Here is an 18,821-nt window from a genome sequence, read left to right as displayed (position 1 = left end):
GGACAATGCCTTGCTCCATGAAATCTTTTTGATAGACTCTCCCCCTCCCCTGAAGCTATGAATTACTACACACCTGTTCACATAGATTAATCAATTGTTAATGTGTTTGCACATTTTTTATTTTTCTCTCTCTGTAAATATATACATATTAATATTTATTATTAGTAGTAGCATTTGGCTGAACTATTTAATAATTTATTGCAGACATCATGGCATTTCACATCTAAATAATTTGACATGAATCTCCTAACAATAGGAATATTCTCCTACATAACTGCAATAAAATTATTGTATTTAAGAAATTAAAGATTGATAAAAACTTACAGTCTTATAATTAGCCCATATTCAAATTTTTCCTATTGTCCTAATAATGTCCTTAATAGGTGTTCTTTTCCCTTCCAGTGTCCACTGAAGGATCATATACTGGATTTTGTTTTGAGTGTCTTTATTTCCTTTAGTCTAGATTTTTTTCTTTTATGACATGACATTTTTGGAGATCCAGCAAATTATTTTGCAGAATATTTGTCTGGTTATTCCTTACCAAATTTAGCTTAGGCATTTTTGGCAGGAATACTATACTGATGATTTGTATCTTTCTCAGTATATCACATTTGGAAATACATAATATCACTTTGTCCCATTATTGGTCATAGTAAGTTTGATCACTTGATTAAATTGGTTTCTACCAGATTTCCCCATCGTAAAAGGTATATTTTTTTGTAATTAATAACTCATATGAAGGCTACTTTTAATGCATTTTTCTGCCTTGTGTGTGAAAAACATTATGCTTGCCCAGGTGATAATGATTAAGAGTGGGCGTCATTGCTTGCAATAGTATGTATGGTCAGGGATGGGCATAGTAAGAAAGAATAGAAGGAGAGGAGGATTACACAATAACTAGACCTAGAAGTTGCCATGTATTCCCTTTTAAGGAAAATATTGTTTGAAATTAATATTTTGTTGTTTCCTCTGTTAAAGATCAGATTTTTAGGTAAACAAATATCTTCATGTTTCAGAATTTTCAGTGTAAGTTTTAGAGAGGCTTATATGTGGTAGTGGTGTGGGGAATATGTTTGGACAAAATGGGGCATTGTTTGGTCATAATTTTTGTTTATTTGGGTATAGACAGACAGGTTTAAAAAATAAGTGCATCTCCTTGGTAAGATTTTTTTTTTAACCTTAAAGAGATAAATTATAACATTAATATAGAAATGTAGGTTTGAAGAGGGATTGCTGGCTTTTGGTCTTGTGTGCCTCTTTTAGCCCGTGAAGAAGACACTTGAATTCCTACTTGTGATATATGCACTTATTATGTAATCCTTCTTCTTATGTGAAAGGCTAGTGTGGCAGATCATATAAACACCTGAAGTTAGCCATTTGGCTTGTCAGCAAGGGAGGATTTATAGTAGTTGTAATCGTGGTAATAACAAGGATGATATTTTGTATTTATTAAGTCCAGAAAAAAGCACTTGCAATGTAAGTGGTCCGCAACCAATTCATATCTGTGGTGTAATGAAAAGCAGTTTGAGCTCTTAGAAGACCAGCAGTCTCTCTGCTTTGCAACTTTCTACTAGTGTGATCCTAGAAAAACTCTTAACCTTCTTGAACCTGGTTTTTTAGAATGGGAATTAAAGCCATAAAGGTCAAATGATGTTACATTATGTTATAAAGGTGGCATTCTATCAAAATTGTGTCATCTAAATGTCCTCAGCTGCTCAAGTCCTGTACTTTGTCCCTCTTTTGTGTCTGTATGTAATAGGCACCTTATTAGGGAAACATTTCCAGGTTGTCCGAGACAATTAGTATTGCTTTCTGTTTGTTTCTCTAATGTTTTGTGTATGTCTCTATTACAGGCAGCATTTATCCTGCTAAGCTGTCTTGTTCATCTTTTCTGTTCTTCCTGGTTAGACCCTGGCACATAGTAGGCATTTAGTAAATGTATGTGGAATGAGAGAGTAAATTGACACTTTTTTCATTTATAAACATGGATAGGCAAGCTTTCAGTTTCCCTTTTTCCCTTAAAGATAAGGAATCAGTCTTTCATAAAATTTTTATATTTGTGCTTTTTAAGGGATTTTACAGATGATGCATCTGGTACCATTAGCAGTCCAGTAATGGAGAAGAAAAGATGTTTTTAAAAATACAAGTATTGTAAGATACTTTACAAGTGAGGGGAGGGTAAGAAAACATGCCAAGAGAAAAAGACCATACTAGATAAGTCTATTGCATAAATCAAAAGAGTTTATGTCATAACATGAACATGTGCCATTCCTGCTCATACATTGAATTTCAGTAGTTGGTTGCATAAAGAAGGAAAGTGTAATGCAACTGGCAAGCAAAGTATTCCCCAGTCAGCCTTATCTTTGTTCCATTTGTCCTTCAGATAGAGCTTTTCTTGCCTTTTTCAATAAAATCCATCCGGCTTTTTTTTTTTTTTTTTTAACATTTCTCAGTAACTGCACTGAGAAGACCAGTGAGATTCGGGGACTTTATAGTTCTAAGCAGCTGCTTTTTAAGAGATCAAAACTTAGAATGCTGCTACATGGTATTAAGCCTCAACTATTGATGTGTCCCTATAGGGGATGTGTTTTTCTTGGGGTGGGAAGAGGAAAGAGGAGAGAAGAGCAAAGCATGATCCCTTCAAACATACTTGGGACAGTAAACCCCAATTTTCTTGTTTCCTAGGACCCTCTTTGCAAGTTCAGTGCTTAACCTGACCGAACTGGCTGCCCTTCGGCCTGACCTTGGGAAACTGAAAAAGATTCTGTATTTTCACGAGAACCAGTTGATATATCCTGTCAAGAAATGTCAGGAGAGGGATTTCCAATATGGATACAACCAAATTCTTTCATGGTAGGTATGGATTGTATCATTATATTTGGCCCTTTGCTACCTTTTTCTTTGTAGGTGGTTACGTTTTAAATCTGGAGACCTACTACTGTACACCTTTTTTTAAAACACCATAAGGTAGGTGCAAATATTTAAACAATTCTTCCTTCTGCAGTATATGTAAGATCACAACTAATCATTTTATAAAAATACATATATGTAACAATCTAATTATATGTTGAGCTAATTATCTATTTTTCACAACATTCAAAATAAAATTAAAAGGTTGGCAGGGACCTTCACCCCTTGATTTCATGATCTATTGCTTAAGGCATTTAGAAAGTGCAGTTAGTCAACTCTTACTTATTAATCACGATCACTGTATTCAGCTAAAATCAAAATAGAGTTTTACAGAGAAGTAAAAATTAAAGCATAGTGGAGCAACTTGGGGTTTTGTCTCCCCCGCCTTTTTTTTTTTTTTTTTTTAAATTGTAAGACAGAGAAGACTATGGACAATGAATCCTTAGGTAGTGTTTTCTTTTTTCCCTCGTTGAGTCTTCTGAAATGGCACAGCCTTAAAATACCATGACATTTTAAAGGTGATGGTCCTTCTCTGTTGTTACTTCGACAAAGTGTATCTCCTGAAGCTTAGTTAATGAAAGAAGTTAATAACAATTCTGAAATGGCTTTGCTATTGGATCCTATTCACATAACTGCAACAGTCAAACGGAATCTGTTTGTCAGTGATTTTGTACATTTTATTTATCTTTATTAACAGCTATTAGCAACTGGGTTTGATGATGTATTTAAACAGACCCCCAATTCTTGCAAGAATGTTTCATAGTTTAGTTGACATAGAAAAACGGCTATATAGTAATAATTCTGTGTTGTGTGCGTTTTGTGAATGTTTTCCTACAATCATTTTTACAAGCTGCTTCAATTGTGAAGTAGCAGTGCTATCAAAATAGAGTGGAACTGCTTCACGTCAAATGTCTCATAAAAAAAGCAGCCGTTTTAAAATTTCATAATAAAATTAAAATACTTTATATTGAAACAGAGAAGGAAAATATGTTTTAAAAATGAAAATAAAATCATTTTGTGCTTTATCAATATGGAAAACATTTGTAATATTCTTTTGATTTCTTGAATTAGCATCATTCTTTTCCTCAGATAGTGTGTTTATTACCCCTGAGAAATCATTGGGAAAAAAACTAAGTCTATTTTTCCCTTTATGGGTGGCTTTAAAGTTAATGGAAGTTGCATCCACTCATATCAGGGAGGAAATGTACCAAAAAGGATATTTCTGTAAACTATCTTGGATCTTTAATTTAGCATAGACTGGATTTTTAAGAATGTAAGTCATTGGGTCACATGCCGTTTGAGGGAAGCTATCTAAAAACAATTCAGCTCTCGATTCCTCCTCACTTTCATAAAACATTGTTTTTGCTGATAGGGAATGAGACTATAAAAGTTTTGTACATGATTTTTCAGCATTGCTTTTCTCAAGAGGGTAAACTTATAGACAAGCTTGGAGAGAGAGAAGTGGACTTCATCATCACTTGGCTTCTTAATGGGAAAAAAATGGTTCACAGTTGTCCAGAGGAAAAATAAGAGTGTCAAAAGGCAGTCCTGTTCAGATTCTCTTTGAAAACTATGACTCCTGCTTCCTCAAATGTTTCTTTAGTTTTCTTGCTGACTTCTGCTTTTTTGGCACTGTCAGATTTCTTTCTTGACTATGTGGCAGTTAAGGACTTTAAAGATGACTGACATAAGCACTCACCTTAAACAGTGATTTCACTAACCCTCTGACTTATGAACACATGTCACAACTATATATTATGACCTGTAGGTCACTATTACAATATGTGACATATGGTGAAAACAAGACTAGCTGTAAAACATCCTTCAACTTTTGGTATATTATTATATTGGCTTCCTTATTGCTTAGTGTTGTGTCAGCACTTCTGTGACATTCCTTTGTATTATTCGTGTTGTAATCACCCGCACCCCCCAAATTTGCACTAGGTAGCAACTAATAAACAATACTTGTATGGAAAATCGGTTTTTTTCAAGGGATGCACGGAAGTAGCAGGCCAACACTCTTTTTGTTCATTTTTTATTCTGCTAGATATTAACATTGTAATAGTAAATCTGGCTGTCTCAGCAAATATGACTTAAACTAAACTGACGTTTGGCTACGGCATTCCTATTCTATAAGCTCTACTTATTCTGTGGTGTTCTGCAGTCCTGTGGACATAACATGTCTTCTTTCCAGTGGTATTGATCTATCATTTTTAGGGTGGAATAAAACCAATTGCTTTGTCCCTTTAATCTTGTATACAGATGTTCCTCAACTTACGATAGGATTACAGCCTGGTAAACCCGTTATTGTGAGTTGAGAATATTATAAGTTGAAATGCATTTAATACAACTAACCTATCAAACATCATAGCTTAGCCTAACCTACCTTCAACATATTCAGAATACTTACATTAGCCTACAGTTGGGCAAAATCATCTGGCAGCACAGGCCACTGTAGAGTATTGGTTGTTTACCCTTGTGATCATGTGGCTGACTGAGATTTGTGCCTCACTGCTGCTGCCTAGCATCGTGAGAGAATATTGTGCACATACCATTAGCCCAGGAAAAGATCAAAATTCAGTATTCGAAGTATGGTTTCAATTGAATATATATTACATTTTCACCATTGTGAAATTAAAAAAATCTTAAGTTTGAACCATTGTTGTTGCGGACTGGTATTACTACATTTATTTCGTTGAATTTGAAGATCATGGTGTTGCGGTGCTTTATAATTTATATGTACCTTTATGTAATCAGTTAGGACCTAGTGATCTGGATTTCCGGATGCATTTCTACCAGTTTCTTCTATTTCTCTGGCTAGCCCAATATAATATAATATGATAGTGAAACAAGTTATTTTGGGATACCATAATGCTTTCTGTGTAGTCCCAGAACTTTTAAAAACTTAACACAGTTTCTTGAAGTAAAAGCTAAAGCAAGAAGTAGACTTTAACCAAATAGTGCTGAAGGTATCGTGCCTTAGTATGAAAGTAGTTTTATCTGAATTAGTCTCCTTGAAGTTAGTGAGAAGTGTGACAGATGCTCTGTTCTCGGTAGTACGGTGTAAAATGATGCACATCACTTATAGAAATTCAACATGGGTAGCTGGGCCACGAAGAAAAAGGAATTGCTGTACGTAGTGTTGTTGATAATATAGAAAGTTCCTGGCATTGTGGAAAAATATGCTTTGGTTTGGAGTCTCATGCGATCCCATTAAATCATTCTATTTCCCTGTTGCCTTTCAAATCTGATGCCACCAATCAACTCCCTGTGATATAACACTAATGAAACCAACTTAGCTCTTAGAGACATTTTGGTAGATACTGATATGAAGTGAAGAGTTCTTTGCAAACCTAAGGTGTAGTATAAACTCTGATTAATCCATAGAGGTCTTAGGTTGATAAAAATTACTCTGAATGAGTCTGGGCTCATCATTTGCATTTGTCTTTTACCTTTACAGCCTGGTGGCTGATGTGGTTGTATTCAACTCAGTTTTTAATATGGAATCATTTCTCACTTCCATTGGAAAATTTATGAAGCTGATTCCTGATCACAGACCCAAGGATCTGGAAAGCATCATCAGACCCAAGTGCCAAGTTATTTACTTTCCCATCAGGTTTCCTGATGTGAGCAGGTCAGTATGTTTGACTCTGTTCTCAATATTGTGTCATAAATTATTCCTCAAATGTATAAAAATTGATGTTCTTCCTGCCAGTTTTAACTTTTCAGCATAAGTATGGTTAGTTAGAGAATTAAGTTCTATCTCACCATGCTGTGATTTACAAAGATTTTAAATCATCATGTGTCTAACCCATCACTAAATAGTTAGTTCAGATATTGAGTCCTTCTTTTCTTTTCTTTTCTTTTATTTATTTGTTTGCCAAAGCAGCCTGGTGTTTTGTTTCTTTCTTTCTTTTTTTTTTTTTTTGTTACAGAAGTCATTGTCAAGCATATTTCTCAACCTTTGCATTCAGCTTATGCCCATTGATTTATATATACAATAATAACTGGTCTAGATAAGTCAATGTTAAGTCTCACTGCTTGGATTAGTTCATTTCTCATGCTATTTTCTTTTATTTTTTCTTTATTTTTAATTATTTATATTATCTTAATAAAGAGTTAAGTCTTCTGTATTGGTTTACAAATGTACCTAATTGCCATTTCTCTTTCTTAGTTACTAAGGACATTTTTTTTTATTACCCTTGCTGCTGGGCCCACCTTGAATTAGCAATGGATGAGGTGGCTCAAAGGGAACATTCTGGAATTCCTTTTCACTTTTGATTAAACCTAGCAAAACTGTTTTTACTACCACTAGGAATATTTCTCCCTTGTGAACAGAAAGTTTACTTCAGTGGGACTCACACTAGCAGGAGACGCTGCTGTTTTTTACTGACTGCTTTCTTAAAAGAGTTCAGGAACAGCTGTTTCTTCCTCATCCCTGAAATGAAGGCAGGAAATTATTTAATATCCATACATGCTATGCAAGAGGTCAGCATTAACTTCTGTGTTCTATACTTACTGAGTTCACCCATATTTTGCTGTAGAAACGGTAGTCCTCATCTGCACCCCTATTGCTGATTTATTTGAGTGTCTTATTTGTTAATATTTCATCGAAGAAAAATCTGCCCCATACAAAATCAAGTTAGTGAATCATAAAATTTAAGTTAGACCATCTTGCCCAATCTTTATATAAAGTGCAGAAAACAGAGGCCCAGAGAAGTAGAGACTGGCTTGTATTCACCTTGTCGTTGTCACAGACTGGATTAACATTTAGGCCTTATGACTTTTGATTTCAATTTCTACTTACCATTCAAGCATCCTGTCATTACAGGTCATTTGTCAAAAACAGTTAATGATTTATTTGCTGTTTTGAAAACTATAAAGCTAAGTGGAGCCACGATCACAAAGCAATTTTCAGAATATATATGTAATTACGTATATTATCTATGTATTTGTAGACATAGTTTTCTTATGTGTGATGAGAGAACTTCAACTTTTGAAAAATGTGATAGTTATACTTTGCCTATGATTAACTAGAACAGTTATATATCTGAATTTTTCAAAATATGAACCTTATATTTTGACGTTTTAAGTTTTTTTAATATCACGTATAGGCAAAATGTATATCTCTAAGTGAGTAGATGGTTATAGCTCCTCTTAATTATTACTGCTATAGAATTCTAAATAAATGTTTTAAAATTCATTTATATCTGATGTATTTCTGCAACATCATATGTTTAATATACCTGTGGCAGTTGAATAGTTTATTAATTTGGATGATATTACCATAAAGGAATCTAGCTAAATAGAAAAAGGTTAAGAAATATTGTGGCCAAGATAACATTCATAAGCAAGGTCTTAGCCTAGAGTGTTATTTGAATTATTTTCAAATGGTAATTTGCTTTATGCAACCCAAACTCATATAGTGTAAGTAAGTGATTATTTGCATGAATGACAATCATTCTAACGCCTGCAGTTTCAAAACTGTATTATTTTGTTGAGATGTTGAAAAGTATTTAGTAATTCCAAAGGCAAAATAACCAAGGTGATTAAAAAATATTTTTGAATGCTTGTATCTTTCTCCCAATCCAAATATTATTTGGTCATGGGAAAAATGAATTTAACTAAAAACAAAGCAGAAGATACAGTTAAATTATTAATCATTGTGCTATATAATATAATGGATATTAATTAGGGAGGGGAGAAAAGCCATATTTCCAACAAAATAAATGAAGATTTTTAGAGTTTCTATCTGTTAAAACTCAGAGCATGTCTGTCACCTCAGCAGTTTCGCTAATATTAGACTCATGGCACCTACTGCTACCTCTTGCCTTCCTCACTCATCTCCTGCCTCACTCGCAATGACCAGATAAATAGTAGCATGAGAGTGTATTCCCTTGAAAACATTTCGTTATATGTATTGAATATTTTGGGATGGGAAAGCTCTTAGACGCCGTAGTCATGTATACATGTATTTGAGTTTTGACCACCACTTACTAGTTCTGTGATCTGTACCTGTGGAATGACCTTGCACTTAAGTTCGTTAATGGTTGTGATTAAACCATCTCATAGGGATGATGCAGTGATTAAATGAAATAATGTATACCATGTACCTAGGATAGTGCTTAGCATACAGTAGACCCACAACAAAAGGTTATTTTATCTTATTACCCGCCCCGCTCCCATTAATTTATAACCTAGCATATTTATTGGCATCTGAATATAGAGGACTATCTTCCCTCTGCCTCTCACAGTCCTATAATTGACACATGAAAATAGAGAACTACTCTCCTAAAAGCTGAATCTAAGTAAGGAGATTGGTTTTATTTATTTACTTTATCACCTTGAGTCAAACAATCCTTTGGCCTTACCAGACCCTACCATCCATTGATTGAGCCAACTTAATTTCATTCTTGTCCTATTTTCTCTTTCTTTGTCCAGCTTAACTTTCTTATTCCGTCAATTATGTTTACTCTCTTGCATATCCTCTCAAATCATTTACACCTTTTGTTTCATATTTGATTGGCAAAAACCCTCGTCTGTTTAAATCTATTTGTTCATATACTGTCTTCCTATAATCATGGACTAAACATAACTGGAGAAAAGCATGTCATACTTATTAGCATGTTCTAAATGTATGACTCATAAGATTCAGATGGGCCCTTTGACTACCTGGCAAGCATTTCCCTTCTTCTAGATAATTAATTATGCCTTCTCCTTTTTTTAGAACACTCCAATACCAAATCTTCTATCTTCATTCTCAGCTGATGACTGAGGAAATAGAAGCAATCAGAAGACAACTTTTATTTATTGATACTACCAGGTCCACCCAATTATGTGCTTCTTCTGGGTGCATATTCTCCATCTTCTCACCTGTTACTGGGGATGAACAACCTCGCTTCTGTGTAAGGCCCCATTTACACTTCTTTTCCAGAACTCATCCATCCCACATACTCAAGGACTATTGTCCTAACAATTTTTTCTGGTCTATTCTACATCATCAATTTTCCTTTCTTCTGAATTATTCCTATTTTTCTTTTATCTGAATTATTTCTATTAACATAAAAAATTATTTCTTATATCTTAAAATTTTTTTTTCTCCTTATTCCACTTCCCCCTTCTACTACCTCATTTCTCTCCTTCTCTTAGTAGCAAAACCTTAAAAGAGTTGTTTATACTTGTTCCTTCTAAGTTCCTTCCTCCTGTTCTGAGTTAAAACTATTCCACTGAAATAGTTTTAGTCAGGGTCACCACTGCCTCTAAATCCTGTGCAGTTCGTAGTCCACATCTTATTTATCATAGCAGCAGCATTTGACACACCGTGACACATTCTTCAGTTGTCTAGGGCACATAGTCTCCTGATTTTCACACAGACTGCTGCTTCTCAGGCTCCTTTACTGGGTTGCTCATCATCATCCTGACCTTTTAACATTGGAGCCAGTTTGGCATTCTTGACACTTAAGGGGTTGGTGGAGGAAGAGCCCAAGATTGAAGTGAGAAGAAAAAGTAAGAGTCAGGAGGTCAACACTGAGATAATTATCCTGTGGAACAAAGGGGAGAGAATTCTAAGGAGATAATCATTAGTGAATTCACAGCAGTGAGGTTAAGTAAAGTGATGACTAAAAAGCGTCCTTGAATTTGACCATTAAAAGGTCAGTGGCATCCACCCTGCATTCTATTAAGTCACAAAAAAGTTTCATGTGTATTGTCGTAGCCAAAGAAACTTAGGATTCAGGTCTGGATGAGATCTCTCTCTGTCTGTCTCTGACGCGCACATACACACTCTCTCTGTCTCTCTCTCTCTCTCCCTGCCCCCCCCCCCTTCTTCTTTTATGGATAAAGGCGCCAAGACCCAGAGAAGTTATATGTCTTCTGGCAATCACACAGCTAGATATAGGCAGAGCAGGAACTAGAACTTGTATCTCAAAATCTTCATCCAGTGTTCAGCCCACCACTTATTGTAAATGCAGTTTCGGAAGTCTTGATTATCTGATTTTTCAGCTGACAGCAGATTAGCAGCATCAAATTGGGGGTGTGATAAAGGCAGTCTCACTGACAGCAGTAAAAAGTGACAGCTGACTGACAGCTTGACAACAGGGGAGGAGAGAGATAAACCATTTTGAAAAAAATATATGGGAAGTTAAAAAAAAAGAAACATAGCAGCCTGGAGCCATTCTATGGCAGGGCAGGCAACTCTGCACATCAAATAACCCCTGCAGACATTTCTCCATGATTGTACAGATTGTACATCAAAAGGATGACTGTGATTTATTAAGAGAGATTAAATGGTAACCAGTAAGTTTCATTTTAAGAATGTAGGAAAATGCATAATCCACTTTTGGCAGAAGTTATAAATGACAGCAAGTGGAATTAAACATTATACCTTACTTTAAGATGTGCATGAGCTGTGTTCCCCTAAAGGAAGACAATAAACATCTAAAGCCTTTCTTGTGCAGTTGTAATATCCTTCAGTTTTCAGTGACCAGGAGACATGTTATTAAGCTATCTTTTTAAAATCTCCCTGATTACAGCTTTGCCATTGACCAAATTTCCCATTTCTGCTGGGTTGCAAACACTGGCTCCTTCCATACTGAAGGCTTCCAGGCCTGCAAGATGATTGGTGGTCAACAAAGCAGATTTTGTAATATTAATACCAGAAGATAAATATGATCCTGAGACTTGGTGAGATGAGAATTACTACTGGAATGTATTGCAAAAGACTATTTTGTGTTAAAGGATATAGATTAGATTGAAAAATCAAGCAATTTTGCAGTGTGTTTCAAGAAGACAGATTTCCCGTGGAACTCCATGGTGCTGAGTATGTGATGGAGAGGCAGAGAAAAAAGGGAGTAATCTTGCAACCTACTAAACTAGATGCTAAAGGAAGCCAATATTTTCATACGTTAGGTCATGTAATTGTCATAAAGGCAAGGCCTAGCAGAAGTCGGGAAATTTTAAATATCCAGACCTTTCTCCAAGTCTCAGTCTTATGAAATCCAAACATCTGAAGAATTAAATCTTCCTTTCCCCTCTCTTTTCCTTTCTCCTTTCTCTTTTCTCCTTTCTCCTTCCTCCTTTCCTTTCTCCTTTCTCCTTTCCTTTCTTTTTCTTTCTTTTCCTTTCCTTTCCTTTTCCTTTTCCTTTTCTCTGTTCCCTCCCCTCCGCTCCCCTCCCCTCCCATTTCCTCCCCTCCCCTCCCCTCTTTCGACAGGGTCTCTCTCTCTCGCCCAGGCTGGAGTGCAATGATGTGATCATGACCCATTTCATCCTTGACCTCCTGGGCTCAAGTGACCCTCCCATCTTACCCTACTGATAGCTGGGACTGCAGGTGGGTATCTCCACATCCAGCTGATTTTTTTATTTTTTTGTAGAGATGGCGTTTCACCATGTTGCCCAGGCTGGTTTCCAACTCTTGGGCTCAAGCAGTCTGCCCACCTTGACCTCCCAAAGTGCTGGGTTTACAACCGTGAGCCATCTTGCCTGGCCTCACATCTTGCTTTCTGACAGTGTCATCTTTAGATTGTAGAACTAGCCATAACAACTAACCCTTATTGATTATTACTCTATGCTCTGCATTGTACTAAATGCATTTATCATACATATCTTATCATTTAATATCTTTACAACTCTGAAAGACATTTCTTGTTGAAGAAACTCAGGCATAGAAAATGTAAGTAACTTTTTGCCAGTGATCACACATATAGATAGTAAAGGTATACCTGGAAACCAGATACTTTTTAATACTGTTTTAGAACCCAAACTCTTAACAATTTTGCTGTAACTACCTGTCTCACAAAGAGAAACTCTGGTCTCTAGTACTTGACTTTGACCAGTAAAGAACAAATGATTTATAAAAATGAACTGACAGAAAATTTGAATGAAAGTGAGTATGTCATGGTAACATTATAAGAGAAAGCGCTCAAGGCTTTTGAAAGCATATTTTTAAAAGGTTGAAGTTCTGAAAAAGAAGATACATCAACAGGAATGAGAAATTTTAAGAAAGAATTTTGATAGAAAAAATGAAAATGGTCCTAAAGAAGCAGAATAGGAGGAATACTTCAAAGAAACAGCTGTGGGCTCAGGCTGTGATTTCATGTGTAAGAAAACATCTTTTTTAAATTTTATTTTTGAAGTTATGTCTCATTTATACAAACTCTCTTGCCTCACAACTTAGCTTATAGCATGAAACATGTCTTATAGGGCAGTGCCCAGCCCATCACATTAGATGTTAAGGATGGAGCAGGCTGCATCTGTGCAGCATCCAACTTCTTCCATCTGGCCCCCTACAAGATTCTCTACTGAAGGAGTATCCATGATTTTCATGTCGGTAGATTATCTTCACTTCCAACAAATTGGATCATATAAGAATGTGTTATAGACTTACAGCAAATTACAAAGTAGCATTTCTTATCCTTGAAAAAGACCATCTCCTCCCAAGGAATTCCATGAGGGAGTCATGAATAGAGTGTATCAAAGTGGGTATCATCTTCTTCAAATCATATTCAGCTGGATTAAACGTGAAGAGAGACAAATGCTCAGGTTGTCAGGCTGATATTTGTATATATTTATCAATTGTCTGCTTTCTCTGTCCCATTATGGAAAAAGTTAAAATTTTTTTCATTATGGTTGCATATAATTAATATAAAAAGATCAAATGTTTATGTTTCCTGTGGAGATCTTAAAAAAACACCCACTTGTTTATTTTTTAATGAGGAGATGAATGGATGCTATATCCTTAGGAGTTTAAGTTTAGATTTTGAGTAAATTAAAGCAAATATATTTTAGATTCAGAAATATATACTTTATCTGGGTTTCAGGTCCAACTTAGTTGTCACAGAGTATATCCAATGTCAACCTTGCTATGATCACTACAACAGAATTTCATATATTTTCACGATCATTTCACTGTCTGTTCCTATTTCCCACCACATTGGATTGTCAGAGTTGCCACAGAGTAAACAACAGTGGGTTTTTCCTATGAATTTCCTCAATTTGTAGTAGATTTTACATCCCTGGAATAGGGATTATATAAAGAGCATTTCTGCTTTCCTACTTCCTACATTTTTGACATTGAAGGAAAGAGGGAAAAAGGATGTTGGTCATTTGGGGTAATCTCATTTATCAAAACCTTACAAATTTCTCTGCACATTTCTCTTCATCATTTCTATGTAGCTGAAATGAGAACCCAAAACAGAGGTTTGTGGACTTTGCCTAACTAATTTAGAAACAAAAATAGGGAATTTTAAAAACAGTGTGAAAACTTTAAATGAAAACTCCCAGGCTGTGCAAACAAAGGCGAGGCGCCTAAGGGCTTTTTGAAGAATTCTTATTAAAGAAAACACTATTTTACATTGCAAAGCAGATGTGTCAGAAAACAACAGCAGATTTGTAATTCGAGAATTTGTGGATTGATAGGACAGAAGGCAGCCCCCGTGGCTCCCCACGGAAAACTTTTTGTTTTCTGCCATCAAGAGTTCTGCTTTTAGGGAAGTTGCCAGAAAACACCTTAATCTTCTTACCACATGTGGTCATACTTCTCAGATATTTTGAGACAGTATTAATGTTGGACATATTAGTAAAATTACTGCCTTTGCTCTGTGAAATAATGAAATGGGCACTGTCTTCTTGAATATTAATCTAAAGCTAAAGTAGAAGAAAAGCTTTGACTTTACAAATTTAAACTTAACCATATTTGCTAACAATTATTTTGGCTCTTCAGAATAATTGCAAAAACGTGTTTCTTTTGAATGTCATTAAAAATTTATAGAATTATTGTGTAAACAAACTTTTGATAGATTATTCTAATGTATAGCACTACTCACTGTCAAGAAATCTCCTTTATATCTAATATAAATCTTTCATGCTGTTAGGTTGTAACCATTTTCCTCTTAATTATCTTTGTTAAAAGAGAGTTTGTTTGTCAGCCATATATATATATATTTATTATAATATTTATATTTATATATTTATACAAATATATATTTATACAAATATATATTTATATATATTTATACAAATATATATATATTTATACAAATATATATATTTATACAAATATATATATATTTATACAAATATATATATTTATACAAATATATATATATTTATACAAATATATATATTTATACAAATATATATATTTATACAAATATATATATATTTATACAAATATATATATTTATACAAATATATATTTATACAAATATATATATTTATACAAATATATATTTGTATATTTATACAAATATATATTTATACAAATATATATTGTATATTTATACAAATATATATTTGTATATTTATACAATATATATTTATACAAATATATATTTGTATATTTATACAAATATATATTTATACAAATATATATTTATGCAAATATATATTTGTATATTTATACAAATATATATTTATGCAAATATATATTTATATATTTATACAAATATATATTTATACAAATATATATTTATACAAATATATATATACTTATACAAATATATTTATACAAATATATATAAATATATATACAAATATATATATTTGCGCAAATATATATACAAATAAATATATATATTTGTATATATATTTGCGCAAATATATATACAAATATATATATTTGCGCAAATATATATACAAATAAATATATATATTTGTATATATATTTGCGCAAATATATATACAAATAAATATATATATTTGTATATATATTTGCGCAAATATATATACAAATAAATATATATATTTGTATATATATTTGCGCAAATATATATACAAATATATATTTGTGCAAATATATATACATACAAATATATATTTGTAAAATATATATTTGCACAAATATGTATTTATACAAATATATGTATTTATACAAATATATATTTATGCAGATATATATATTTATATATATTTATATAAATATATATTTATATTTATATAAATATATATTTATATAAATATATATAAACATATATTTATATATTTATATATAAGTATATATATATAAAAATATATATATATATATTCCAGTCATTCCATTTAGGGTAATGCTGTATTAAAAGATGTAAATCAGTAGTACAGTATACAGGGATTCCAGTTTGCGTTCTACCTCTAACTACCACTGTTCAGCCTAGGGCAAATCACTAAACCTTCCAGAGCCTCAGTTTTCTCATTTGTAAACTGAAAATTGAAATAGCAGCCCCCCACCTTAGGTGTGTTATGAGGATTGAGATGATTTTTGTAATGTGCTGACTACAACCTACAACTTTTTGGCAGATTTTAGTAGCTTTATTACTACTTTCATTATCACCGTTTTTGTTATCTATTGATCGGCTTTTTGGCAAGTTTATCCATTCAACATGACTCCGACCTGAAAAGCAAAGGAGAACAAAATTCTGAAAACTCTGGTAATTCTGTAGATCTAAAGTTTATCACTAATTCAAGTAAATAAAAAGATAGAGACTGTCTTATATTCTACCAACCCATATGACAGCAGCCAAATGTTGTAACTTAGCAATGTGAGTACTGTGTCATGTGACATGAAAAGTCACATGTACTGCTGTTCTGTGACATCTGCCCAGCAGCTATGATATTCATACATTCCACATGGGTGATGAATGATGATGAGTGGATTGATCAGTACAGAAGTAATTCTAGTTGTTCAGTATTCTATTTTAGAATGCTGGGAAATGTTCTGTGAAGTTTTCCATTAAAAAATAAACAATTTGGAACATACCATTGAAAAGTAAGCTACCAGAATAATCTCTTACCCAGAGTGGCTCATTCCCTAATAAATTGCTGATAAAAGATTTTGTTATGTAGAAAATTCTTTTAAAATATGCCTCAAAAAATTAGGTGTAATAAAATTTACTTCCCAGTAATTTAATTCTTTGAGGTTTTATATATGCCCTTGTTCACCCAACATCTATTAAAAGTTTGTTATTTATGTGCTAAATACAAGATATTCTGGGATATAAGGATAAATAAGACAGAGTTTTTAATCTTAAGGTTAAGATCTTTGTAGAAATAATAGGCATATTCAGGTGAATATTCACCTGAATATATTCACCTGAATATTCACGCATATTCAGATAGTAAAAACGATGTGATTTTTATGGCGTTTGAGCTGGGCACTAAGACTCACCAAGCTTTGGGCATAATCATAATGGATATCCTTTATCAAGTGCCTTTTCTGGGCACACATTTTATGTACATTACTTTTCATCTTTACCAATCCCCTGGAAGCTAGGTAGTATTAACCTCACTTTGCAAGTGAGGAAACCGAGGTTCAGAAGGTTAAGCTTGCCTGAAATTGCTTAGCTACCCAAACTGTCTTACTCTAATACTTACTTCTATTAATGCCATGCTATTTCTTGCTGTTAGGGAATGGAGGTGAGTTAGAGTGAGTGAGAGGGCACATTATGAAGACAGAATATAGGTACACAGAATTGTGAAAGTAAATGGTCATTGGATCTAGAGAAGATTAATTATCTTTGACTTAGTTGTGTGAGGAGGTGGTAAGACTATAGATGGGATTAAGACTAAGGAATTTAGACTTTGGCCTATAGTCATTTGGTAGCCACTGTTACACTACAGCATGGATAACTTGGTATCGATGAGTAGAATATTGATGGAAAACGAGATAAGAAGCAGAGAAACAAGTGAAAAAACTACTAGAATAGGTTATTGGAGATGAACTGGAGAACTGGCATAACAATGAAAAGGAGGAAGCACACAAATAAACTGGTCATACACTTGGCAAGTTGATGTGACAACTTGATGGAGGAGTGTCCGGGAGATTTCGAAGTATTGATTGTAGTGACTGGGGGAAGATCTGTGCTATTGGAATTGAGAAACAGATTTGCTGATATAAAGATGGTGAATTCAACGTTGTATATATTGAGTCAGAGATGAGTCAGAGCCTCGTTTAGATGGAGCTGACCTGCAGGAAGTGTGATTTGTTATATTGACCTGCATTTGCAGAAGGTTTGGTTGGATTTGCCCTTTTGTTTGACATACTTGATACTGCTGAAATTATTTTTTTCAAATAAATATAATTGTTTCTTATCATTTATTACTGATTGATAAAAATTGAGTGCAAAATTTGTAAAACCATCAGATCTTTTCAACTCTTTATTTCTGGGTAAGCAGGAGTATATTGAATTACTCTTCTCTTTGTCTTCTCAGAGTTCAATAACATAATTGCTTTTGGTCACTTTGGATAGAGAATCATGAGGTGAAGTACTGTATGTTGATAAGACAGTGTGGTGTAGTGCCTAAGAAAACTGCCTTTGATGTCAGACAGAGCTGTTTCAATACCATGTCTTCTGCTAACCAGTGGCTGCTGTTAATAAAGTTGCTTGACCTTTGCCACCTCATTTTTTTCTCTTACTGGTCAAGTAGGGGGAGTAATTTCAGTCATGTTACATTGTTGTGAGAATTAAATGAGGTATTGTGTGTAAGATAGTTGGCAAAATTCTTGAGGTATAGTAAGCACTAAATAAATGATTGTTGTTATTATTTTTAATTTGTGTGTTCTCAAAATGATATTGTTCTTTCATTAACCTATATGTAATGTCTTTAATTTTCTGTAGAGCCAGAGCTCTGCCACAAATTGTAATCCAGCTCAACTTCAGTATTTTTAGGAGTATCATATGATGTTTACTTTATGTCAACTTAGTGTTTTGTGTTTTTTGATTAACAGTTGCTTTCTCTAGTACTAACTACCTTACTATGCTGGACTGAGTGCCAAAATTCTTCTTAGAAACATTGCTAAGAATATTAGATCCAAGTACTTTTCTATGTGTGCACTTCTGTTGTATGTTTTGAGGGTCTTCTTCACTTTTGGCCTAATAGGAGGTGAATTACAGAACTTTCTTACCTCTGTAAGGTTTATATCATTACCAGCTATCTAT

The 18,821-nt window shown here is 33.7% G+C and overlaps 1 protein-coding gene across 50 annotated transcripts in view; it reads left to right on the top strand.

The window, feature by feature from the left end:
- GTDC1 (glycosyltransferase like domain containing 1) overlaps positions 1–18,821 on the top strand; it is a 383,038-nt gene that overhangs the window by 181,135 nt on the left and 183,082 nt on the right. For all 50 annotated transcript variants that reach the window (XM_055380135.2, XM_055380117.2, XM_055380113.2 and 47 more), the window contains 2 exons: positions 2,686–2,853; positions 6,371–6,544. In XM_055380135.2, the coding sequence (XP_055236110.1) occupies positions 2,686–2,853; positions 6,371–6,544 (342 nt within the window). The remainder of the gene's footprint in view (positions 1–2,685; positions 2,854–6,370; positions 6,545–18,821) is intronic.

The sequence above is a fragment of the Gorilla gorilla genome, chromosome 11, assembly GCF_029281585.2.
Source record: "Gorilla gorilla gorilla isolate KB3781 chromosome 11, NHGRI_mGorGor1-v2.1_pri, whole genome shotgun sequence".
NCBI classification, from domain to species: domain Eukaryota; kingdom Metazoa; phylum Chordata; class Mammalia; order Primates; family Hominidae; genus Gorilla; species Gorilla gorilla.
This window is presented reverse-complemented; position numbering and strand designations above follow the sequence as displayed.